The sequence below is a fragment of the Sturnus vulgaris genome, chromosome 1 (assembly GCF_052056855.1).
Source record: "Sturnus vulgaris isolate bStuVul1 chromosome 1, bStuVul1.hap1, whole genome shotgun sequence".
In the NCBI taxonomy this organism is placed as follows: domain Eukaryota; kingdom Metazoa; phylum Chordata; class Aves; order Passeriformes; family Sturnidae; genus Sturnus; species Sturnus vulgaris.
In genome coordinates, this window is record NC_142243.1 from 6,738,368 (window position 1) to 6,765,327 (window position 26,960).

The window sequence follows — 26,960 nt, forward strand, 5'->3', positions numbered from 1 at the left end:
TCGTGCTGGGTGGTAGGCTGGACTCGAGGACGTCCGAGCTCTTTTCCCAACCACATTGACTCGGCAGTGCCGAGTTCATCCCCCAGCCCCGAGCACGAATCTCCGCCACAGACACAGCTCCGCACCGGCCTCTCCCTCACGGCGGCCGCGGGAGGCCCTGACCCGACATGGCGGCCCGGGCGCGGGCGGTGGCGCAGGCGCGGGGGGCGGCGCTGGCGGCGGCCGCTGCGGGCCCGCCCGCATGGAGCCCGCGCCGGGGGAGCCGGCGGCCGCCCGGATGGTGGCGTAGGGCCCGCACTGCCGGCCCCGCAGCATGGCGAGCTGCCTGCCGCCCTGCGTGATCGACGGCGGCACCGGGTGAGTGCGGGCAGGGGCGACCGGCTGCCGGTCCCCGTGCTGGGGACGGGGGGATGTCTGCGCGCCGCGCCCCTCCGCCGTCCCCCGCTGCCGGCGAGCGCTCCTCGCACGGGGCCGCGCTCCTGCCGTGTGTCCCGGTGTTCTCTCGGCTTGCTGAGGGTTTCTGTCCCCTCCGGCCTTCAGCGGGCTGGTGCCCATCGCTCTCGTCCTCCCTTTCCCCCTCCTGCCCTTCCATCCCGCTGGAGCGCGGAGCGGGGCAGCCCTGCCATGTCCCCGCCGTGCGTGTTTCTGTGCGCCCTGATCGCCTCTCGGGACCCGTTTTCGTCTGTGTCCTCTGAAGTATTTCATGATGCAAGTGCTAAAACAGGGGACTCGTTTCAGAAGGGGAGCGGAGCCGGGAGCCCGCAGAGAGCGGTGCAGAGACGAGAGCCGGGAAGGTTCACGGCGATGCCCCGGGCGGGTGCAGCGCTGTCGGTGCCGTGCACGGCCACAGAGCCCGGCGGGCACAGCTCCCCTGGCCCCGGGCCGCTCTCGGTGCGGCTCCTGCCTCCTCTCCCCGTCTGAAACCAGCCGGCCCCAATTTTAGCATTTGCGGCTGAGATGGGAGCGCGCTGCCTTGCTCCAGTGATGCGCTTGGTCATCCCTTCGCCTCTCTCGCATCAGCGTGAGATTTATTCCGTACTTAACCGAACCACAAGTTTTGTAACTCAAGTCTTTGAGGGCAGGAGTGACTCTGAATTGCAGAGGTTGTGCTTGGGAGGCGTTTCAGGTGCGGGTCTGTCCTGCCTCTCTGTGCTAGAGAAGATCCATTCAGCATCCAGTCCTGCTGTGCGTTATGGGGGAGATGTCACAGGGAGCTGTAGTGAAGGTAATGCTGAATCTGTGCTGTGCTTTTGCTAATTAATACCTTTGCTTTGGCCCAGCAGTTACAGACAGCTCTGAGGAGAGGAAGTGAAGCACCGGTCCATGAGTAACTATTCATGCAGTAGCTGTACTTGTCAGACTCGGTATCACTGATTGCATTAATTCAGCCTTTCCTCTGCAGGGAACTTGCAACACTATTTTAATTTCTTTAATACTTGGAAAGTTATCTTTAGAATTTCCTGAGCTGAACAATCTTTAAAAAACCAAACCCCAAACTAATCCAACCAGATGAAACCTCAATCCCTGGGTAACTACAGGAAGCACTTTCCAGTGTTGTGGTGCCACATTGCCTTCTCCTGAAAAAGTGTGTCACATTTTGAAATATGTCTTTATAAAAGTGTTGTGAAATTTTAGAAATCTTTGCCTGTTTCTGCTTATACCTTAGCTTACCAGAAACCAGCTCTGTTCCTTAGTGGGGAATACTGGAGTTCACAGATGGGCACTTTGGAAGTAGAATGGAGACCAAGTTCTACCTTGTGTGTAATTCTGCTTCCTCTTTAGATGCTTCTTGGTAGTTTCCCAGGTTTTTTCTATATATTTGCTGAAGATACTGTAAGTATCGATCATCCACAGATCTGTTAATATTACAGGATTACTACTTGATAGTTTTGAGAGAAATGAAAGGTCTAGGCGGATCCTTTAGAAAGGCTTCAGTAGAAGCTCTTAAACCCAGAAAATACATTAAATGCCAAAGCTGCATTTTTCAGGAGACCCCCTTGGCTTTCAGTTTTTGGAGTAATTCCAGTGTTAAACCAGCAGTAGATATTGCTGGCCAACAGTTATACGAAATAAATAAGGATAGGACATTGCTTATTATGTCTTTTCAAAGAAAAACTAATTGAAGTAGAATTTCTAAGATCTGTTTAGTGCTTGCATGGGTAAAGCTGATGGGTTTTGTGGGGGAGGGACATGTATATTGTTTTGTTTCAGGAAGGGTCTGGATAGTCCCCAAATGATGCACATTTATTTTCCAATGCCTCCAAGTGATGTTGATTCACAGGAGACAACATGATATCTCTGCTGGTGGGACTTGTGCTTGACTTTGCTGTAGGGCACTCAAAAATGGACGACTTTTCTGCAAAGAGACTACTGAATATGAAATAAATTATTTTGCAGAATTCAGGATGGTATGAGTCTGAACAAAAGCAGCCAGAAGAAATAGCTTGACTCATTGATACGCAGTCTCTGGAATTTTCCTCTGTGTGGGCTGAAAACCTTCTCATTGTTAGAATGAATCTACTTCGGGTTACAAGCTTCAAACAATTCATTCAAATTATTCATGAAAGGGCTTTCAGATGAAAAATTTGGAAGAGCATAGCAGGAAGGGAAAGGTGTATGCAGACATGCACTCTGTATATAAAATACACTTTTCTACTTAAATCTCTGGTCATGAATGAGGTGTTCTGTCCAGCCACTAATCCATCTTTTTTCATGTAAAGGGTTTTAAGAAGTTCGTTAAAAGAATGGTTTTGTTGTTGTTTTGTGCATAAGGAGGCTGGTTAAATTACTGTTACTTGCAGCCACATGCCTCAGTCCTGTAAAACGCCAGAATTTCTCAAAAAAAAGAACAGGTATATAAAAAATAATTACAGACCTTCAGTGAGAAACACATTTTTATAGCAGGACAGGATAAAGTTCTTTTAGTCTGTTGGATATAGATGACTTGAATTTCCTTATCCATAAACTGTTCACTATTTATTCACAAATCTTGCAGAAATAGTTAATAATTTGCTATAATCTTTTCCATGAGTATTTGCAAATGACTTGACGTAGTGCAATTTTGATGCACTACATCTTGATTTTCTCTGCATGAGGTTCTCCTCGTGATCAGTTTACACATTGCTGTCACTCTTTGTGGAGAAGGGCATGCTATTTTTAGTTCCTTAGGACTACCAGGCCTTTTTGTGTTGCTGTTTTAAATAGCTTTAAACTTCATAACAAGTTTTATTAATTGGCATTTAACTGTGGGACATCAGAACAGTAGTAGGTGGGTGGGCAAAACAAAGATATCTTAAAATATCTCTCTTTAGTCTATTTGCAGACACTGAGGAGTGCTTCTGGTTTGGGTGTATTTTACTGAAGCCATTCCTTTTTAGTAAAGAAAAAGCACTTTGGCAAAGTCTTGCAGATGAGTTTAGAGGTAAATACTTGATTTCTGGGAGAGGTGAGCTGGACTAGGTCTTAAAACTTGAAGCTTAATGTGTTTTTTGATGATGTTGCTATTAAAGGTAGCTGGAGCCTCAGAACATGCTATGTTTCCCCTCTCTTACTGTATTTCTGATTCCTAGTGAATTGCTTTAGCCAAGTATTACCTCTGCTCTTCTCACGTGAGGCATGTGAACAGGCATTGTAATTGTTGTTCTGGGTCTAAGGAGCTTGAGTTAATTAGTTGTTGTTTATAATCACAGGCTTCAGTCCTGCAAAGTGCTAGACTTCCTCAAGAAACCCAATGGCTCTACTGAACTCTTTATTGTTATAGTCGATGCTGGTGCTCTTGGGTAAATTGTGCAGACAAAATAGATTTTTTTTCTATTTGGTATTTTCTCCTTCATGACTTCTTCATTGCCATTCCTTGATTTCAAAAGTGCTTTTCCCAGTCTTCATTAGGAACTCGTGTTGCAAGTTCCTCAGACATTCTTGTAATAATGATAATAGAGTCTGCTGTGGCAGCCTGGCATCACAGGTGTTCTGGCAGCATTGCCTGGTTATTCAGCCTCTTAGCTGTCAGAGAAAGTGTTCTATTTACAGAGGCTATTTGTTTGTTTACAGGACTTTCTCAAAGCATTCTGCTGTTTTTAATCACATCATATTTATCTTTTCAGAGGTTTTTTTGTGTGAATGTAACACATTGTTTTAAAGATGAGGACCAAAAAAGCAATAGGGAGTGTCCAAATGCTAAAATAGTTGCATTTGGGCATTGCTCTTTTGCATACTTGCACAGACAAAAAAATTGGATGTCTTGTGTTTTCAGATGGATGAAGCAACTGCTTGAGTTTTTGATTTGTTCTCATGCTTTGGGAAGAATTTTCCAAAACATATCTTCTCTCTAAAGTGATTAAGGGTGCAGCATCTGCTTCCAAGTGCAGTCCATTTGTATATCTTTGGAGTCAATTCTTGATGTGAGTTTTTCCATCTTTCCATGTTGTTGGGACTTCAGAAGAGAACAGTGTTAGGGTGACCAATCCTCATGCAAAAGTTTGTGAAACTGGCTTATGTACAAACTCGTCACCTGGTCAAAACAGTATGAAAGAGAGCCACACTATTTTTAGAAATTGCTTGTTTCAACAATATGTAATTTCCAGAGATTTAAAAAGAATGAGTAGTCCTCCAAATCTCCTTGCATGAAATAGCCTTAGTCTATTGGATCAGTTTTCTGCTAATTTTTAGTGCAGTATCCTATATTTTGGCCAGTTTCCAGTAGGTTCCTATCTAACTGGCAACAAATTGCTGCTTTTAATGAAATTAAGTTGGAATACTGATTATCTACACATTCTGCTACAGCTGTCTCTGTAATTTTACAGATCACAAGATGTTGCATTACCATTAGTCTGCTAGGCTGTAACCCAGGAGAAAGAAAACCGTGTTTTAGATGCTTAAATATTCATTGGAGAAGGGGCTGGAGACCAGGTAACTTCTGTAACTGTTTTAAGTGCAGAGCCTTTCTGGTCAGTGAATATTTAAATAGCATGACGTAAAGGGAGTATTTTCTGTAGGAGGTCCTGGAAATGGGTCACCCAAACACTTCAATGTACCCTTGAGAGGTAGAATGGGTTTGGGTCCTGCTGGGCAGAACAGAGATCTGGAACCAAGTCTGCCATGTCCTGAGGCTCCTGGACAGCAAAGAGCAGCACTCCTGCATAATATGTTTTCCTTCTCTTCCTGAATGATCTTGGGAGAACTTGGAGTTTCCCTTCCATTTGGTTTTGTCAAAAATACCTGAAATGTGGCTGCTTGTTCCAGTATGTCTTGTTTCATCCTAAGTAGATTTCTTTTTTAACAGATTTTGTTTTTCTGCTTATTTGCTTAACCACTGAGATGAGAATTTAGTTGTTCTCTTAGTTTTAGTGATAATCTTACATGGATTCATGGCTTGCAAAATAAATCTTTCCATATGTTACCTTCTGTGAGATGAATTCTTTGAAGATTTTTTTTTTCATTATGCTGAGAAATAAACTTATTTGGTAGTTTTTTCACTAGGTGAATTAACCCATCTGTAAAATACTGAGCTGTAGGGGTTTGGTAACTTTATGAGTTACTCTCGTAGGGGGATCTGATCCACTCTGGAGAGAGAAGGTAAAGCTCTTGCAGACTGGTAGCCCAAATTGACTTTTAGATGTTTTCTTTTTTTAATACTGTGAGTGGGAGTGACTTTAGCATGTGTGTTGAGGGGGAAAAGATGGCAAACTAAACTCACCTCTTGGCCAGACTTTAGTTTAAGAAATGAGTTCTGGTTAGACTGCAGGAAGCTTTTAATTTATTCATGCACTCCGATATATAAAAACTGTGTGAAAATTATATGTATATATTTACATGTATGTAGATACTGTCTTTGGGTTTTGTCTCTGAAGCTTGAAGGGTTTTTTTCATTATGTTTCTGCCTAATTGTAATTTCTAAGTCTTGAAAGTAGGTCTTTTAAACAAAAACGTGTTCCCCTTGGTTTTCATTATGTTCGTTTAGTCATGATTCATTTCAGAGAGAGAAATAAGAGGAAGTGGCCTGTACTGGTCTTAAATCCCAGTGGAACTCCTGTTGTTGCTTGTTATGTTTTAACAATATTCCCTAGGTAGGCCTCATTCTGAAATGTGAAGAATCTATGCAATAATAATCATAAAAAGGATTTTTACTAGTAATGTCCTTCTTTACAGTCAGTCTAATTTAACATCCTGATTATGTTTTTCTGAGAGCCACAGCAAGTGTGCATAAACAATTTGGATTAGACTGAAAGCATATGTCTATAATGATGATTAAAAACCCAACAAACCCTTGCCTCCAAAATATAGTCCTTGTCTTTTTAGCCTTGGGGGGAATGGCTTTTTAACTATTGTTTGAAGTCTATTAAAGCTATAGCTTTGAAGAGAAGTTGAAATATAAATATTTAAGTTCCAAGGTCATTGATAATTCAGTTTAGATTAATTCCTTTATCTAAGAAAACTGTGATTTTAATGAGTATTTTTATACTAAATACTCTGTCAAGGGGAGTCTACTTTTCAAGCTGCTAATGAAGATGCAAAGCCTGTGCTTTGGCCATGGAGTGATATTGTTTGCAAATATTAGGATGCAGATAAAGACTTTAAATTCACTTTAGGACCTAGGCTGGGATTGGTCTCATTTAAGAACGTCGTGGCTTTAGGTTTGTTGTGTAAAAATGATGTGAACAATGCTGATTCCCTCAAATCATGCTGCTGTTGTACTTCTGTTTCAAGCTAATGGCAATATTCAAGAATGACATCCGTCTCTGCAAGCATTCAATCAATTTGGTTGGGTTGGTTTTTCTTTTAACAGTTTCTGATGTGGGTTTTGTTATTGTGGGGTTTTTTCTTTTTTTTTTTTTTTTTCCCCCTAGGAAATAGAGCTGTTTTTCATAGTCTGGGATGTTAATTATTTCTAGTTGCTAAAGACCTGGAGTAGCTTGAAGCCACTAGCATCTGTAGAAATTTTTAAGTTTTATGTTAAAATTACTTTGTTTTTCTTCCCCTTCTTTTTTTTCTTGATCCTTTCCTTATTAAAAGAGTTATTATATGTATATTGAAAGAAATGATTGATGCTTTGTACCATCTGCTGCCCATTTCTAAAGCATTTAATCAGTGCAGGCTTGCTTTGGTGTAGTATTTGTCTTTTATCACACACAGATACTATACCTGTGACAAAGTGAGTGGTTTGTTCAAGGCCTGAAAAGGAGTTGTATCAGGATTGTAACAAGAGTTCTCAGCTGTGGTTGATACTTGTGACACTGTATTATTTCTTTTATTCCCCTCTATTTGAGAATATTAAACAAATATGTAAAGTCTAAGGCTCTCTTTGGTCATGGTAACTGAAGGGTAAAATCTGCACAGCCCTAATTTTTACCTAAAGGTGCAGTGTGACCTGCCTATCCTTTGTCATAGCTGGTCAACAAGATGGAAAAAGTAAGAGTTGAGTTCTCATACTCGATAGTTCTGAATAACACTAGAAAAATCCGTGAGCTGAAGTTGAAAAATAAATTAACATGTAAAATATTTACCACTTTGAGTTTTCTTTTCAGCAGGATGATACTTGAAAGCAAAACCCAGAAAATGTTGTCATGGCATGTGATACATGCTTCACCTTTACTTTTAAGGAGTGGAGTGAATTTAAAGTATTTTTTTCTTCATGTTTTCGCATCTAAGTGCATCTAATGACCCGATGATTTTTTTGTTTTTTTTCCTAGGTATACAAAGCTTGGCTATGCAGGAAATACAGAACCTCAGTTCATTATCCCATCATGTGAGTTGATTTTGTTTCAAATTGTAATATACACTGCTGTCACTGAGCACTTTCAGGATGAAATGACGTGCTTCCAGCTCCCAGCTCAGCCGTCACCGTCCCGTGTCCATCTGGGAAGTGATATTCATCGTGTTAGCATCCTTGGCTGGAGTGTAGCTAAACAGAGCTCCTTGTTTGCAGTTAGCTAGGACTGTTGCTCATTAAACCAGCTCTTGGTTGCTATGACAAAGATGAAGAGAACTCCAATCCAATTTCCTTTTTATCTCCATTATTTTTTTGCCAGGACTCTTGAGTAGACAGAATGCAATTTACCTCCTGTCTACCTGACACCATGGTTACAGCCTGGATAATCTGGGGAAGGCTCCCAATCAAATTAAGCACTAAAGTGCAGGTGGTGTCTGCCTTATTTACATTGTCTGGGACTGTAGACAGTTTAATATTCAAAAAAGTTGTTCTTATTAGAAAATGTTCCTTTTGGGTGTGTGTTTACCAATTAAAATGTTCTTGCACGTTTAACATGCTTTTGTTGAACAGATTTACTCTTTAATTTTTTTATGTATTAAAGTTGTTTAAAATGTTACACTTTTCTGGTGTTCTTGATTTGAATTGATATCTTACTAGTTTCTCTGAAATGCTGTATATATTTATTTATAAATAGTAGCACTGACTATGTATTTATAATGTCATCTGCTACCTCCATTTATGTTAAACACTGCTTTTGAGTTTTTGTAAACTTTGCCAATTAACTACTTACTAATGCACCTAGACCACCTTGTAGCTAGTCATGGTAGGAAGTATAAAGATAAGGAAATTATAAAGGTAATTGGTGGCCAAAGAAGTGAAGGGGACACGTTCTTCACCAGGTGTAGCTGCAGTACTGCATACAGTCTCACTGTTTTAAGTATTGTAAGATTTGAAACCTAAACCACTGGTAAAGATTTAAATGTCTTACTTTAAAGAAGTGGGATAGCTGGGATTTCCTGTGAATTTGCTATAAATCCTGTTTTATACAGCTATAAACCTGATGGGGGGTAGATATATTTCCAAAAGAATCGTTTGTCTGTGAGTAATTTTTTTGGTGCTAGTAGTATTTGGTGTGTTTGTGGATGATGCCTGCTTACTCTGCATTTTCTGCTGTATGTTATTTAGATCCTGATTATGACCTATTAAAAGAAAACTATATAAATAAGGTTACGTTTTAGCAGTACTTCATTCCATATTTATTTTTAGCTTGCCCCAGATTTGATTTTTGCTGTCTCATCTTCTTGCCTACAGCAGCCATCATCTAATAATTTTAGTGATAGTTGCAGGCTGCTAATGGGAAGCATAAGTGTCTCCAAAGATTTCTCTGTAGCACTGCAAATTGATTTCTCCCCTCCCTCTTTCCTCTTTCTCACCAACCAGGATAATGACTCCAATGCTTATTTTTGAATACACAGTTTGTCTTCTTCTCTGGTGCTTTTCCTCTTTATTCTAGTGTTAAAACTCAGAAAATCGTGTTGCTTACTGGAATGCTGCACTCGTACAGGATTAGTGACTGCTGTAGTCTGTAACAAAACGCATTTTCAGTATTTTCTGTGAATTATTATGTGCAATAATGAGGGATGGGTGACCAGAATCCTGCAGGATGCACTGAGAATGACTCAGCTCTATTGGCTTGTCAGTAGATCACTTACATGATTTCTACTTTTTATATCCCAATTTTTATTTCTGGAAAAGAATCCTTCAGTAAATAAATATTCATCACTTGGTATTTAGCTGTTTCAATTTTGTTTTGATTTGTTTTTTGGGTCTATTTTAAGGTATTGCAATCCGAGAGTCAGCCAAAGTGGGGGACCAGGCTCAGAGGAGGGTAATGAAAGGTGTTGATGATCTGGACTTTTTCATAGGAGATGAAGCCATAGATAAACCTACCTATGCTACAAAGGTGAGCATTCAGGAGACCTAGACAGCCTTTCCTAAGTCTCACATTTTTATGATGAAATGTTCTAGGACTTCTGGGTAGCCATTCAAAACACGTTTGCTTATTTTGTAAAGTATTTTTATTGCTTTTTAAAAACTGCATGATTTGGTTCATGGCTTTACCCTTTTTTAGATATCTGTTTTACTAGTGCTGTCTTGTGTGGTTGGTGTTTGTGTAAATATTCATTGATACAGTGCAGCTGTTCAGTTTTCAAAATTCTGAGCTATTAAAATAGTCATATACACTGAATATTTAAATTCTTGCTAAAGTGTACCCTTTTAACATGGCATACGAACTAGGAAATGTGTTGGATACTTTTGCTTCAGGGAATGTCACAATTGTTTTGTGAAGGGCTGTCTTCAATCCAGCTTTTCTGTGAATCATATTTTCCATACCCTAGTAAAGGACTTCTTGTACTTACAAAGTGTTACTGGCTTATGAACTATGTGGAAAAAAATCATATTTTATACATCCTTCTGTGTTACTTAAATGTCAGCTGTGTTCTTAACATTGAACAAAATGTAAACATCATTCCTGCCAGAAATTTTCGTTGAAAAATATATAGCCTATATGGTTTTTATTTATTTTTATAATATGGAAAGGCATATTGAAGCCAAGTATGATTCTCAACTTTTTAAGTGATAAAATTTATACAAAAAGAGGTTAAAACACAGTTGTGCAACAGAGTAACAGGAACAGAGTCTGGATTCTGGCTGCTAGTCCTGCATGGTAGAATTGGGCTTGGAAATACCTGGGAGCAGGAGGTAACTTTGAACTGTGCCTCTGAATTCAAGTCAGGATGGAGGGTTTGATAAGATAGCTGTGAGATGAGGTGTCAGACTGTTCCTGCTGTGCGTTTATTTGTCCTTGCATGATCCAGTGCTGACAGGTTTTGCTGTTGCAGTGGCCTATCCGACATGGAATTGTTGAGGACTGGGACCTCATGGAGAGGTTCATGGAGCAGGTTATTTTTAAGTACCTTCGAGCTGAGCCCGAGGATCACTATTTTTTAATGGTGAGTTTGTGAGGCCTGGTAAGGAAATAGTTTTGTAAGAAGAAAACCAAATACCATTCCAAGCACAAGTAGCTCTGCTGGAGGATTTTTCTCTGTATGTTTAATTTCTCTGGCAATGACAGGGTTTGGGTTTGGAGGAGAAAACTAATCTTTAAAGCTGCATTATAACTATATTCTGTTAATTTTGTGATGCAGGCTACTGCAGGTCAGCTGTTGCTTTCGAAAAGGTTCAAATACGGTTTAAATTCTGTTTGAATTTTTTTATTCTGAGTGCACTGAGGATTTTAAAAGTTTGATTACCATACCAAGCTAATCAAGGCAGGATCCTGTTGAGGTGCTTTTTCAAAACTCTTTGTTTTTGCAGACAGAGCCTCCACTGAACACACCAGAAAACAGAGAATACCTTGCAGAAATCATGTTTGAATCATTTAACATCCCAGGACTTTACATTGCTGTGCAGGTGAACAAAATGAATATGCCCTTCTAAAGTACGAAATAACTGCAGTGTTTTGGTCTTTCGTAGGCACGTGTCTAAAATGTTAGAAACAGTGTTTTTTGAGAGTGTAAATTAGAACACTCTGCCTGCTGCTAAATATGAACTCCCTGTGCTGTAGGCAGTGCTGGCCTTAGCTGCCTCCTGGACGTCACGGCAGGTTGGGGAGCGGACTCTGACTGGAATTGTCATCGACAGCGGTGATGGAGTGACCCACGTAATCCCCGTGGTGAGTGGCAGGGTGCACTTGGAAATCAGCAGTGCTTTGGTTACTATAAATCTAAGTAAGCTTCAAATGAAACCTTATTTTTACATTTTTTGTGTCGTTTGGGACTTCTTTCCTTGCAAAAGTATGTATGTCATTATGTGTTAATTTAGCTTGCAGACTACAGGAAGGTCACAGTAAGGAATCATCAGTCCTGCTTTTAAAAGGCTATTTCTGTGTAAAACCTTGCCTTCTGTTACTGTTCTCAGTTCTCTTAAATATCAATGATTCTCATGGTTTTATGTCTCCTGCATGCCAGCAGTGGCTTACAAGAAATGTCCTAACTTTTTTTACGCCCTGCATTTTGACTGTTTAATGTATCTCGTAATATGTACTTTTTATATGGCTTACTTATTTTATTGTTTCCACTCTGCTTATGTGGAAACAGCTACAAATTTATATAAGTACCTGTTTTTATATATAATCAATCTCATCAGTTTAGTTATATGAGGATGGTAAAAATAGAGAGTTACCTGTGCATACTAACATCCATTGGTGGAATTTTGTGTATTTTTGACTCATACTGTGTCCTTGAATGATCAGATATATTAGAAATGAAAATTTTATTCCCTTTAACTTCATCTTGCATTTTGATGTTAACTTGACGATCTCAGTATTTTGTCATATGGGCAATACTGAGAACAAACAGCATTTACTGTGTGAAACTCTGAAAAGTGCAAAAAAAGCAAGGGAAGAACTAATGTGCAACAATACCAGTGTTCTCAGTAAATGCATCCTGAAAAAATTCAGCAAGTAGATTTCTTATTTTTGTTGTGCTTATTGTAAGATCCTACTTCTGTTTGAGTTTTCTGTTCCTATTTGTTTTTTCTTGTCTGAGAAATTTAATTTTATACTATTTTCTATTAATTTTTCACTCTCAAACAGAACACAGTTAGTTTGTTTATGTTGCCTTATGATGATGCCTTAAAGGAACCATTGGATCTGACTAATGTGTACAAGACTGTTTATCACTTGTGTATCTATTAGATAGTCAGTATTTGTTTATATGTGGTAATCAAGGTCTTTAAATAAAAATTATACCCACTTTGCAGTGGGGTGCACATTTTTAGAGTGATTTTACAGTTCCAAGTTTTTAATTTTAATAGAAAATCAGAGTATTACAAAAATGAATGTTAATTACTGTTACACAGTAATTTTTCCCTTAAATATGTCTTTTCTTCTCCTCCTACATAGGCAGAAGGCTATGTAATTGGAAGTTGCATCAAACATATTCCTATTGCAGGTAGAGATATTACTTACTTTATTCAACAGCTTCTAAGGGAAAGGGAGGTAGGAATTCCTCCTGAACAATCTCTGGAGACAGCAAAAGCCATAAAGGTACACTCTTCTTTATCTCCTAATAAATACATAATAAATCTCCATGAGCTAATTTTTTGGCTCTAGCAAGTTGCCAGTGGCTCTCTTAAAAATGCAGATGTAGGCAGTGTAGTATAATTACTCCAACTTCTGGTAGTTTATCCAATCAAGTGTGGGGGAAGGAGAAAGAGGAAGAAAATATTCATACTAGACTGTTTGGAGTATGTTCCACAGATTAAACCAGCATTTAAAGCTCGGAGTTGTTTAAAATTTGCTTTGTAATAGAATTTAAAAAAAACAACCCAAAACAGTAGGGTGATTGTGTGGGCCTGCTCTTGCAGTGAAAGCTTGCCCTTGAAATTCTTTATTGTCACAGACCTGCTTTTGGTGATTCATTTTGAGAGGCAAATGTAGCTGAGCCTTGGGAAGCCAAAGAGCCTCGTGCCTTGTGGGGTTGAGGCTTCAGTAGTGGTTTGGGTGAGAAAGTCCCTTGGGCAGCTCCATCTGTAAAAACTCTCATTTTTTCTTTTCTGATTTTGTTGCACTTTAATTCAGTGCTGCATTAATTATTTCAGCTGTTTTCCATGCCGGGTGTTTGTTAACAGGAGAAATACTGTTACATCTGTCCCGACATCGTGAAGGAATTTGCCAAGTACGACGGAGACTCTCGCAAGTGGATCAAACAATACACGGGCATCAACGCCATCAACAAAACCAAGTTCGTTATAGATGTTGGCTACGAGAGGTTCCTCGGGCCCGAAATCTTCTTCCATCCCGAGGTAAGAGCAGGGAATAGCTGGGTTAAGTTGTGCCATTCCCGGTGCCTGGGCGCCATCCCGTGGCAGCGAGGGGCCAGTGAGGCTCCTGAACACCAGCCAGGTGCACTCACAGGTAACTTCAGAGCAGCAGAAAAGTATTTTTTTCTCCAGTCTAAGGTCTATAACACCTTGTTCTGTTCCTTTCTGAACTTGAGAAGTAATTGTTTGAATTCACAGTTTTTTTTACAGCGTTTCCCTCTTTCTTTCAGCATCACTTTAAGCAAGTCTGCCTTTATATTTTGTATTTGTATGCTTCCAATCCCTTTGGACACACTAAGCATGGCATTGATGATATTCTAAATATTGGGTGCAGACTTTTGATACTGAGTCAATTTGTAAGGCATGGGTGATAAATGTATCCTTGAAGGAAGTCTATTGAAATCTATCTTGATGTGGTCATAAGTAGTATGTACAATTCTGGGAAAGATTACTGTATTTTATCTGTCTGATTTTCGTAGTTCAGTTGAAGTGAGTTTCAGGATATTGTGAGAGGAAGGAGTCAGGTCCTCTCCATTCCTTGAACTTTTGCAGGCACCCATAGTCTAGAATACTGTTAAAAACTTTTATTAGAATCCACATCAAGACTGATGAATTTTCCCTTTTTCTACCCTCCTCCTAGGAAGAATATTAAAAAGATTCTCTCTGCCACCTTTTTGTCTAAATTCCAGCTTTAGTCTTCTGTGGTCCGTTTGTAGCCATCTGATCTTCTGCCAATATTAAATCTCTGGGCTAAATAGTTTTTCTTCCCTGCTGTTTACCAATGTGATGTAACAGAGAAGCATTGAATTCCATGTCAGACATAATTTTAAGAGTTCCTCTTTCCATGGTCTCTAAAACCTGTTAGGAACCAGATGAAGGACTAATAGCCATTTTTTTCATTTCCTGGTAGTTTCTTGAGTCTGTGTTGACAAAACCATGCAAACCTGAACTGACTTTCTAGACAAGAAAAACGTAACAGATGATGTGTTCTGCATCCAAAGAGAACTTCTTGTTGTGTTTCATTAAATCCTCACTTGAAAGGGCAGCAACTTAGCTAGGTAAAAACTGTCTTTGGTAGGGCTGTCTTGTAATCTTTTCCTATTTTCAGTTTACAGAATTTGTTCTGAAGTCTTTAATACTCCTGAAGTTAGGTCTTGGGGTTTGTGGCTATCTCGGTTATCTCTCTACTTTTTAAATTAGGTATTTTATTTGCCATTCTCCAGCCATATCATATTGGCTGGCAGACTGCAATTTTATATTTAGTTCTCTTGTTCCTGTTCTGGGATGATGTTATACCCTACCTCTCATTTCTACTTACTCCTTTTTCCTTGCTGTTTTATCAATATCTTCGTGGAGAGCTCAGGAGTTTTCAGGCTCTAGTTCATTCCGATGAAAACTCAGTGTGCAGCAGTTCCCCTTTTGATTTATGTGGCTTAATATTTTTGCTTCTTGCATGATTAATTGTTACTCTGGAAGGCAGCTTGAGTTCTTCGGGAGTTCCCCCATTAGTCTTAGGGCTCCTGAGCTCTGAGACTACTTCCTTTGCTCATTTTCTCTCAGTTCAGTGTATACTTGTTATGTTTGACTGTTGTTATTTGTTCATCCATGTTGATACCTCATCTTGTTTTGAATGTAAATCCCACGTACTTCTGCACAAAAGCTTTCAATATATCTAGTATAATATATTATTATGTATTGGTAATTAATTTAATCTCTGAAAGGAAAAAAACATGGGCTATTACCAGTTCTCTTATTTAAAGCTTCTGTTTTTAAGTGGAAAATTTCCACTAGACTGTTTTCTAGCATTAGCATCTTTTGACTCTCTAATTTTATAAATGCAGAAATTTACATTAGCACTGTGTTTATGTTTGCACTGATAGGGGTTTTCACTCAAAACATTAGACTATGCTTTTTAACCATTAGATACTTCCTGGACTTGGGAAAAAAAATCTGACTTTGTGGTGGGAGTTTAACTGAAATATTTTAGTAGCATTAAAATATTTTTGCAGGGAAACACTCTGATTTGCAGGGAAACACTCTGATTTGCACACTGGTGTTTTTAATCTCCCTTGAAAAGAAAGGCAGGACCGCAGTCAGTGGTAACAACAGCGTGTTTAATATTGCAGGAGAACTCAAACTCACCTTGCAGGCAATAAAAGTGCATAGTGCATAAATTGTCAACAGTGAATTTATGACCAAAGAAGAGATTCTCAGTTTCTCAGCAGAAAAAGAAATTATCATCTCCCTTGTAGAGAAGTGTTTGTTTTAATGTAGAATAAGTGGTGAGCAAGACTTGAAAGTCCTACTCATCTCCTATTATAAAGTCTCTCCACAGTCTTATTTCTGCCTTTTTATTTCTCTGTTCTTTGGATGAAAACCCTAATGCCTGTTGTGTTTCATTTTAGTTTGCTAACCCTGATTTCATGGAATCCATTTCGGATGTAGTTGATGAAGTTATACAGAACTGTCCCATTGATGTCCGGCGTCCATTATATAAGGTATGGCCTTTCTCCTGCAAGACTCATGTGATTTATTTAAGCACTAAATACCAGCATCATGGCTACCACTTCCTCCACAATGAGAAATGTGAACTTTGGATAGAAATTAAACAAAGTGCCACTTCTGAAGGCCACTAGATATTTGCTGCTTTTTAGTTTTGAAAGAAAAGTTTCTGTAAAGGCTCGATACCAAGGTAAGTATTGTCCCTGATGAGCTGTGGCAGAGGGATGTTGTTTGTATCTAGATTTGTAATGGGAATTCTTGTACATTAAGGACTTTTGGTTTTGCCCATTTTAAGGGTTATTCTGGGGTCTTACCCCTCTCACTACTCTCCTTCACCTGCTTTATTAAGTAGTGGTTTCCAATATTTTTTTATGGTCTTGTCTTGTACCTGCCTGTTGTCTGCAGGTTAGACAGTGCTGCATCACTTATAAAGTACATGAAAACTGAAAATATTTTAGGAGATAATAATTAGGCTAACTTAAACCTGCTTAAACCCAGGTGTAGTCCAGAGAGCACTTTCAGTTCCTGATTCTTTAAGGAGTGAAAAGTGGCATGCATAGTCCATGGCAAGCTCTGTCCGTGTTGACAGCACATCCCACATCCCGTGGTTCCCTTTTTTCTGCTTGTGCAGGAGCAATACAATTTTGGAAATAACAGCATAAAGCTATAGCACACAGAGATTTGTCTGCTCATGTAAAAGGTGGTAGTGTTCCTCACCTGGTAGAATTAGCATTAAGTTCCAACTAAATCATGTCTCAGGATAATTTGTAACTCTTAAAATTTTACAGTCTCTTCTCCTTTACTGGTAAACACCCTCTGTAATCTAGAATGAAATGTAGCACTCCAGAGCAGATCTGTGGGGCAGGATAAAAGGGGAAGTTGAACTACTTAACAGGCTCATATGTCAGTTCTGCAGTAGATATCTTCAGTGACTTCAAGCTCAGGTAGCAGCAGGGTTTAGGAACCCCTTCGTGTGTGGTTGTGCTTGGGGTCTCTGCTTTTCATCTGAAAGACCAAAGCTTCCTCAGCAACAGATTCCTTGCTTTGGTAGAGTAGGGTTTGCTACGGATCAGAAAGTGATGTTTAAAATCTGAGGCTAAGTTACTTTTGTCTCATCATAATCAGTAGACAAATAACTTTCCCTTGGCTTTCCCCTGATTGAGACTTTGTTTTCCCTTTTCCTGTTTTTCATTATGCTTGCTTAATTAAAATAATGTTTCACAATTACATGATGAATGTACTGAGAGATGTCAGGAGTTATTAATGGTAATGGTTGTCGTCTTGTTTAAGCAAGGTCACTTCAAAGGGACGAGCATCTCTTGTTCTCATTATTTGAAATAATGTATGGATGCAGAAATATTCCACTCATACTTTCTCTCTGAGGTTTAGCAGTTTCACTTGCCTGCAGTGCTGAGTGGTGGCCAGCCAAGGCCCTGTGCTTGGAGCTGAATTTCCATCAAATGTATTTGGATTCTTCCTTAGTGTTCCTGCAGAAAATACCTAGCAGTACCCTTAATGCAGGTTTTATGTGGTATGTAGCCTTTGAATCATTGTTCCACAACCCATCTTTTGATGTCCTGTGGTATTTCTGAGCTTTATTGCTGGTATCCCTGTTTCCTAAGCTGATCACCATCTCTCTCACAAGCCCAGTTATCTTACCTTATATTGATGTTTGGAGCAGCAGAACCTTGATAAGACTTCTTCAGCCAGATCTGTGACAACCCAGTCTAAAGGGAAGAAAGCATCTAAGATTTGTAAATGCTCATTGCTCAGAAGAAATGACAAAAATCAGAGAGTCTGAAAGTTTGATTGATAAATTACACACTTGGCATGGAAATTGATCTGTTAGTCTCTGACCTACTATCTAAGCACACAGCTGTAGGTTTTGGGTAAAGGGGTAAGGTGGAGGGAAGAGATGAATTAAAGAAAGAGAGAAAAAGAGAGCACCAGTCGTGGTTTCAGTGTTCATCTAACTGTATCAGTGCAGCCAATGACATGTCCAGGGTCCTGGGGACACACCTGGGCTTGGGGTCAGGGTACCTTTTTATGGACAGGTTTCTCTGCCCCAAATGCAGGTTTCTTCTTTCCATATAAATTAGTTACCACGTGCAGTCTGTTCTTGCAGGCCTTCCTGGAAATGGGATGGAGGGCTTTGGGGGCTTTTGGTGGTAGTAATCCCACCCCATAGTCCATGCCAACTTCATCCCTCTCATTCCTTGTACTGTGTTGTGGTTTGTTCTCATGGACAAAGGTCCTACGTGTGTCTGGCCCCTCTTCTCCAGCCAAATCCTGTTCTTCCTCACAGTGTGTTAATACCAGTGCTCCCTAGTTCCTACCAGCAATTCTTCTCTGCTATTGCCAGCAGTTCTTGGCTGGCTCCACAGTTATTAGGTATTGGTGTTTGAGACATGCACATGGGCCCCTTACTTTCTGGGAATTGAGAGCTCAAAAGGATTTCACTTTGGACTGCTGTTTACAGGACCAGTAGAGAATGGGCTTTAATAATAGTATTTTTCCATCCTGGCCACAATTTGAGTTGGTAAGTTTCTTTGAAAGTGCAATGACAGAAATATTATTTCACTTGAGTTGTTATTTGGGCAAGAAAAAAGTTTTGAAGGCTGTTGGTTAAAAGACAGGTTACACTTAACACCTCTGAGTTCTGGGAACAGACAGTGTTTCTGTTAAGCTGCAGAAGGGCTTAGTCCAAATGCAGTTTGTCAGGGCTGGGGGCTAATGAACATTTCTCAGATCCCACTGGGGCCTGGAGTGGGGGTGATGCACCCCTAGAAATCCATCCCACAGCTGAAGTGAGCCTCCACAAGATCCCATCACCTTCAGCCATTCAATACTGAGCACAAACATCCTTTCACATGTGATGAAGCCTTTTTTAATTGTGTAATGATTGCCAGTAATGCACTCTCTAATTCCCATGATTACATCACCTTAATGTGATTGCTTGGAAAAACTGATTTGTATTCTCTAACACAGAGTTGAGAGATCTGGATTGCTTGGAATTAATTGCTTTCTGCTAAAACAGAAAAAGATAGGTCTGGGTTTGAAACCAGGGGGCTTGCATTGAAATTTGAAGAAATGAGGTGGGTTTTGGTGGTTTGGTTTTTTGGTTTTGTTTTGGGGTTTTTTGTTTGGTTTTTTTTGGTTTTTGTTTGGGTTTTTTTTTCTGAAAACCTAAAGCTTCAGAAAGCAAATGAAATTTAAAATGAGTGCTCAAATGAAATGAGAACTGACAGAGGAGATAATTTTTGGATCGTACCACATGGATGAAACAATTTGGCATCCTGGCTAAGTTGGTCATTCCTGTGTGTTGAATTCCACTGAAGAATGGCCCATCCTGCATGCAGCTAAAAATCCTACATTAGTGGGGCTCAGTGAGATATTCCATCACTCTTGGTGTTCTCTGAGAAGAATGGTGTATGGTTCGTCTACTTCTATTTTTTGAGAATTTCTTTGCTTCCTCTTTCCTTGTTCCACAACCTTTCTTTGTACTTACCTCATAATTACATGAAGACATAATATAACTGATATCTCAGAAATGGAGAGAAATTACAGGGAGAGTGCAGTAGCAATATGGGGGCTGTGGTCTGCACAAAAATGAGACCCTTTCCCAGTTTTCAGGTTTCTGTGAGCACACAAGTGAACTCTGTGTAAATACTGCACACTCAACTTGGATCAGTGATGAACATCTGCTCCTGTGGTACAGCCACAGCAGATGCTGGTGTGGAATGTTTTCAGCACTAGTTGGTATTTAAAAGTCTCTTTTCAACCTGAAAGTGCTCTGAAACTTGTCTTAACATTTGTTAGTTAGGACATGAGTTTTTGGCATTTAATGTCAAAAAAGTCTTCTCCTGAATGTAGTTATAACAACTTCAGAGGTGGACAAAGGGCTTTGAAAAGTTTTTAAAACTGCTTGCTATCCTAATAAACAGTATTTTTTGTTAGTAACAGGTTTAGAAACTATCACTTTTATTCCAGGCTCTACTTCATCTTTCTTTTTCCTTATCCAGAGTCTCTCCCCAGGTACTTCCAGAGTTAAAATGAGATCAGTATTAACAGTTCTGAGGCCTTTGCCTTCTCCCAGTACAAAGGATAGAAGTGTAGGGTCACTGTCTGTCCCAGCAGTTGATTTCTGTCAGCTTTTCTCTACTGTGTTTTTAGCACAAATATCTAAGTGAAAGAGTATAAGATAAATGATATCTGAAGCCAGGTAAATTCTGTCAGAAATACCTCTGAAAGGTCCTAGCCAAACATGCTTAAATATTCATTATTCAGATCATGTTGAATCAAATTACAACATCCTTGACCTCAAACTTCTCAAGCCAACTTCTCAAGTTGAAAATTTTGCATGAGGTAGGGGACTGTGGGATATTGGCAAGTATGGTGTTTTATTTGAGATGAATTACTCAGGTTTTCCATGGAGACACAGGTACACTGTGAGAAGATTTTGACAAATTGGCTCTTTTCCTTAGAGAAGGTGACTTCTTAGCTGGGTGTGCAGCTGTTGTGGACTCAGATTAGTCTCTCTCAAAATGCAAACTTAGTGAAATAGTAAAGTCAAGCTCGTTGCTGCAATTAAGACTTTGCACTGTGCTTGTTGTGTCAGTGTTAACTCTGCAAGTTAAACTGCTGAGCTCACAAGAGCCCATCCTCAAACACTGGAGAGGTCTGGGGTGCAGGAGCTGAGGGGGTGGTAAAAACCCCCTGACATGACTTTTGACTTCAGTTGCTGGTAAATAGAAACATGTGGTGTGAGAGCAGCTCCAGCTGCACTGCATGGTGGGTAGATGGCACTGTTGGACTGGCTTTGCTGCTCTGAGCTCCAGCATCACAGAAATTCATTGTCACTGACCCACAGCAGAGTGGGGAGGCTCTGGGGCTGAGGGAAGGGTGGAGAGATTGCCAGGCCATGGCATCTGCTGGCACCATGACAGGACATGGGAAAGGAGCAGCATTCCTGCTGTATGAGAATGGGAACCCCAAGAGATTAACTCTTGTCAGTGTAGCACAGGAGTACTGAGGAGAAGCCCTGCTTATTCCTATCAGAGCTGTAAATAAATTTCTAAGATTACTCCTCCTAGTTGGTTTAACAATATCTCAGTGCATCTGCAGGATTTTTGGGTTCCTTTTGTGTCTGAGGTGTATTTCTGCTGAATGGCACCACCATAAGTCATGCTGAAATCTTGTGCTATTACTTGAAATGTGAAATGCACATTAAATTCATTATTTTAAGGAAAAAGAAATGGTTTCTTCATTACTAGAAGTAAATGTATTTTTAAAATAGTGTTTTTCACAATAAATTTACTTCTTTGTGCTATATTTATCATTTGGTATGAACAATATTTATCCTTATACATTCCATATTGTGTTGGCAAATATTGCCCCGTTTTAACCAAATTAACAGAGACATGTAGCTTAATTGATTCACTTGATAATGAAGTGCTTGGCTTCAGCTTATGAACCTTCCTGGTTTTACCCATAATAATTTTTATTAACAGTCATATATTGATCATACATGTTTCTGGTGGTCTGGTCATGTCATGTTAATCTAGGGTATCAGCTGGAAAGAAGGGAAAATGGGATATGTTGTTCTTACTTGCCAGAAAAGCAGGGGATACTTTTCAGTTTGGTGCTGCAGAGTCTGATGTGTCCAGCTGAGAGTGTGCTCACACCATGATGCAGTGTGAAGGTGCACAAGCCAGTTCAGCACCTTGTGTTTGGTAGTGCTGAGTTCTTCAGGAGCTAGTTTCACTCTTTGGAATTTTTATGTAAGCCTGATTTAGTCAGAAATTTCTGTTGCAGGAGCTGGGTTGCTTTGTTGGGTAATTTCATATCTCTGCAGCATTACACTGTACAGGCATAGTACCAGAAATGGTACAATGAGAAACTCAGTACCACAGAGCTCATAAGAGAAGCAAAAGGTACAAATGAGAAGGGAGAAATTTTTTGCTGGTCTTCTGAGGTGATCTTGATGATCTTAGAGGTCTTTTCCACCCTTAATGATTCTGTGATTGGTATCCATTCCCCTGGTCTCCTTCCAGAAATAGCCTGCTTCCGTTTATTTGCTTGTTGTGGTTAACTTTTTCAGGTGTGTGGAAGGGTTTAGTTCCTCTCTGCCAAGGCAACACACTCTTTCAAAACAAATGTTCAGCCAGTTACCTATAAAGGTAAAAACCAGCTGGAGGTTCTTTCCATCAGCAGCTATGATAATTGGTGTTAGCTGCAAAACACTTGGGCTGCTTGGAGCTGTTAAACCAGCTGAAGTGTGTTTGAGCAGAGTAAGATCAGAAGAAATCTTCTTTAAAGGAATCAGCTGGAAATAGATACTTAAAGACAAACTTCTCTGATGTCTTTTTCTGGGAGGCCAGAGGATTCCCTGGCAGGCTGAAAACTCAAACATCACTAGTAAGCTTTCTCCACAGGTGTATTTAGCATGCTTTATTTTTATGATTTTTGTTAAGTAGTTATTGGAATTATGCATATTTATTCTAGAGAAGATATTTGAGAGGTCAGGGTGCAGGGAGGTAGGTGGTACCCCCTTGGTTGTTTCCTGGAGTTTGTTTTTGGTTTTTTTTTTAATCTGACCGTATTTTCTCACCTTTATTATGTCCTTTGTAAGTGGTGGGTGTGGTGTTTGAGGGGTTTGGAGTGGATATGGATTCTGCTTGCATGGTGAGGAGTACCTGGCTTCTGACCTGACCTGCTGAGTTGAGAACTTGCTGAAGGCTGTAAGATAAGTCTTCTTCTAAAGAGTTAGCATGGATTTGGTCTGCAGTGGCAAGAAGTTCAGGGAGCAGGAGAGCTGTAACTGTATAATTAACCATCTTTTAAATGCTGTTGGTGTCACCTAGTTACTTATATCCAGAAATTTGTTTAGTCTTGCTGGTCCACATGTGTGATAATGAGGTGTGACTTATCTTTTCAACATTTGTACCTTGGTGTTTCTTTTCTCCTTGGGCAGTCTTATTGTTGAGCTGATTTCAGTGTGTAGAAGTAATTGAATAATCGTAATTTGAAGAAGATGTAACTTAGCCTCTAACCCTGGAATGGTAATTAGGTGGAAAGATCCTCCCAATGACACTGCTAACTCTGTAGTTACATGAATTGGTCTTGGATGTATTAAAAAAATTATTCTTATGTTTCTTCTGGAATCTATTTTTAGTGATAACATTGTCCACTTTATGGAGTATGCTTGAAGTTTAATTTGCTTTGAATAAAATTATTGCTTTCACATTCTTCGCCAACTTCATTATCTCCAGGTAATATTTTCTGATGGCATCTTTTTAATTGCTATTTCATCACTCAGGTTGGTTGTTGTCTCTTTTTGCCCATTAGCAATTTCCTTTTCCCTAGTGCAGTGATGACCACTTTGATGCAGGGGAAGAGATGTTCTTGTGTATGGGGAGAGTAGGGGGAATCCTCCCTCCTGCTTTAACTTTAGGATCAGCTGTGATTTCTGGCTCCTTTCCTCTTCTCTGTCCTCTTTTCCTTTTGGAAATGTTTCAGTAATGTTATGGGGACTAGTGCTTTTTTTTTCTTTAAAGCACATCTGCCTTGTTATGCATTCTTTTATACTGTAGATAATCTGAAGCTGTGAAGAAATGAGTTTTTCCTACTGTAATGGTTTTTATGATGTGCAGGAATTTTTTTCTCATGAATAAACAAACAGCTTTCTTCTCACTTTACAAGGTACAAACAAGATTTCCCTGGTTATCTGTTGCTTAAAATCCAAGTACTTCTGCACCCTTCTGCAAGTGTGAACACTTATTATGCCTGTCTTTGACTCTTCAGATCCACATGCAGGCTGAAAACAGTAGATCAGGGATTCTTTTATTATGTGCACAGTCTTGGTCTGCAATGTCAAAAATTGTTACTGAGATAATCCTTGGACCTGTGTACAATGAACTCCTGATCCAAGTTCCTTGTGGACATGTGCCAAAGGCATGTGAGTGGTTTTAGCACTGTGCAAAGGCACATGTGCAGTTTTGTCACGTTGAGGGGTTTTTTTCTGATCATTAATAGCATTTTTGCTGCCACCAATGTTTTGTTCTTGGGGTCCTGTTTTGAATTCCCCACCTTTGAATTGACTTCTGCCTTAGTCTGGGATGCTGCAACGTTATCAGAATTAGGGATTGGAGATTCTAAAATGTCTGTTTAGAATCCAAGTACACGTCCAGGCTGAAAGGCATTTATTTGGTTCTGCTCTGAAAACTGAGTAATACCAGACAGGCAAGGGAAGAGGCATCATACCTTTCTCTGTGCTGCCGTTCTCTGTGAAGGTGTGGTGCCTTTTTGAAGAACTCTGTAAATTAAAAAAAGAAAATCGAGTTCTAGATAATTTTGTAGCTATGTAATATGAGACTTGAACCTTATTTAGTGTCAGGGCTAAAACTGCTTGCTGTGAACATCCCCAGAGAAACTTCTTGATGGAATGTCTTATTTCTGCTGCTTTGCATATGTAGGGTACTAGCTCATGGGTTTAATGGAATCCTCCTTTGTAATAACCCATTTTACATAAATATATTTAAAGGAGAAAAGTAGGGGAGCCATGAACCTCCTGTGAATTGGGGGTGCTTAAGGTGCTCTACCTACCTTGGCAGCTTCCTAATGACACTGAGATTTAAATAGTCACCTCTGCAGTGCTGGCTGTTGGGAAACTTGCTTGAAGATGGATTTACAGAATGTGTCTTTAATTTCTGCACAGAATGTGGTCCTCTCAGGAGGGTCCACGATGTTCAGGGACTTTGGACGACGACTGCAAAGGGATTTGAAGAGAGTGGTGGATGCGAGATTGCGGCTCAGTGAGGAGCTCAGTGGTGGTCGGATAAAAGTAAGTGAGCATTTCAAGTACATTAATTACATGACTAGTGACAGAAATCATGTTCAAAGTTTTCACCTCACTGGTGAAAATACACTGTGAAGTCAGTAGTATCTGTTCATGTGTTGTTGAAAGCACTGGTAGCCTTGCAGTTTATGACATCTCTTTATAGGAAACTTAAAATTACTGTGAGCAGTTCTGGTTTTCCTTCAAGGAGATGTGTGAGCAGTAGGCAAGAGGGATTTAACTTTGTGTCCTTCATCATAGTTATCATGAACAGATTTAGGACTTGTTCTCCTAGGGGAAGCATGTTTGAGTAATAAGTCTGGTAGTGATGTGAATGGAGGGTTGAAGGTGTCTGGTTCTGACTATGTTAAGTTTGAAAACCAACTAAATGGGAATTGTTGTCCTTAGCCCAAACCAGTGGAAGTTCAAGTGATAACACATCACATGCAGCGTTACGCAGTTTGGTTTGGAGGTTCCATGCTGGCTTCAACAGTAAGTCTTCATTAAAGTTGTTCTTAATTTTTATTGCATGTTGAATTCTGAGTGAGTTTGATCTGAGTACTAAGTTTTAAACTTTTTTATTGTGACAGCCTAAACTGTATCATGTTCTGGAACTCTTACCCAATTTTTATCTCAGTAAAATTTGCACAGGGCAAGTAGGAGCTTTGCTCAAGTAAGGATATCATGAGTTGACATAATTCTGAAGTAGTTTTGCTATGATAGTTCCAATATAGTGCCTTTATTCTTTAAACCAGCACTAGGGATTAGTTAGGACTTCAGGAATATAGAATCCAAGTCAATGGTCTTAAATGCAAGAGAGAAGCAAATACAGGAAAATGGGAGCAATTGCTCTCTGCCAAATGGGATTTCTTACTGCTGTTTTTAAAAGCAGTCTTATGACCAAAATTCTCTTTATTAGTTGTATTCATATCCTAGTATTTCTCATTTTATTATATTTCAAAATGAAATACAATATTGTAAAGCTGCAATCTACAGGAATTCCAAGATGTAATTTATTTGTTGGTTTTTTTTTCTATTTATGTTCTTATGCTTTTGGGGGGATTTGTTTTTTATTTTTATAGCCAGAGTTTTTCCAAGTATGTCACACCAAGAAGGACTATGAAGAGTATGGCCCTAGTATTTGTCGTCATAATCCCGTTTTTGGAGTCATGTCATAATGCTCATCCAATGGAAATAAGATCTCTGGTACTGTGCTGGTGAAGAAACTCATGCAGTGCAGAGGAAGGCAGCAGATACTGTAAATACTGAAGCAAGATGTGGTTAACTCTGAGGCATTTGGATCACCATTGTGCACTAAAGCACAGCTTACAGCCCCAAGTCATTTCAGTACAAGCCATTTCTCTGCTGACTACTCAGAGCCTTTCCTTCTTTCTTCCTAAGTGTGAGGTAATTGAAAAATAGGTAAGTCTTGGTTTAGGAGGTTGTGCAAATACTACTGAAGCTGAATCTAGAAGAATAAGGCAGTGTTTTACTGCTTGTGGAAAGATCTGAACCTTTCCCACTTGTGCCCTGAGTTTGCAATCAAACCTTTAGCAATGGAGCACTAAATACCACATTGCCTTTAGGGGAGTCGAAATGGATACAGGTACCTACCCAAATGGAATAGATTGCAGGATTGGGACAGTACTTTGTAAATGTAGGTTTTCATATAATTTTGTATTTTATGATATTGGTAGGGTGAATTGATGACTAGTTCTAAGCACGAACAGCTGTCAATGTCATGGAGTGATGTTATGCATTTCCAGGTGTGCGGCATGTATTGGGATAGTGCTGGTATATTTTTTTGGGAAAAAATAAGCCATGTATGATAGAAGCTGATCTGTTCATGTTTGGATGATACAAAGTGATTTACAGTATTGTATGGAGTTTATTATAGCCACTGTTCCTTTGTTTTGAAATTTCTGAAACTGTTTTTTAGGAGATGATGTTTTGTTTTGCTGTTGGTGAGTGGTGGATGACACACGGGCCTTGCACCAGTGAAATAAAAGCTGTTAACATCTTTATGAA

The 26,960-nt window shown here is 39.6% G+C and overlaps 1 protein-coding gene across 1 annotated transcript; it reads left to right on the plus strand.

Annotated features, from left to right (window-relative positions):
- Positions 1 to 217: 217 nt before the first annotated feature.
- On the plus strand, positions 218 to 26,960 carry ACTR3B (actin related protein 3B). Its single transcript, XM_014872221.2, has 12 exons — positions 218 to 357; positions 7,689 to 7,744; positions 9,547 to 9,671; positions 10,612 to 10,722; positions 11,087 to 11,182; positions 11,337 to 11,444; positions 12,675 to 12,818; positions 13,403 to 13,576; positions 16,000 to 16,092; positions 24,813 to 24,938; positions 25,341 to 25,424; positions 26,015 to 26,960. Exons 1-12 carry the CDS (start codon positions 314 to 316, stop codon positions 26,108 to 26,110), a joined length of 1,257 nt encoding a protein of 418 aa, XP_014727707.1. The 5' UTR covers positions 218 to 313; the 3' UTR covers positions 26,111 to 26,960.

Excerpts from the sequence above, each read along its gene's own strand:
- ACTR3B (XM_014872221.2), top strand. The coding sequence starts at position 314 with ATGGCGAGCTGCCTGCCGCCCTGCGTGATCGACGGCGGCACCGG. Across the intron at positions 358-7,688 it reads GTGATCGACGGCGGCACCGG|GTATACAAAGCTTGGCTATG; the intron begins GTGAGTGCGGGC and ends TTTTTTTCCTAG. Across the intron at positions 9,672-10,611 it reads AACCTACCTATGCTACAAAG|TGGCCTATCCGACATGGAAT; the intron begins GTGAGCATTCAG and ends TTGCTGTTGCAG.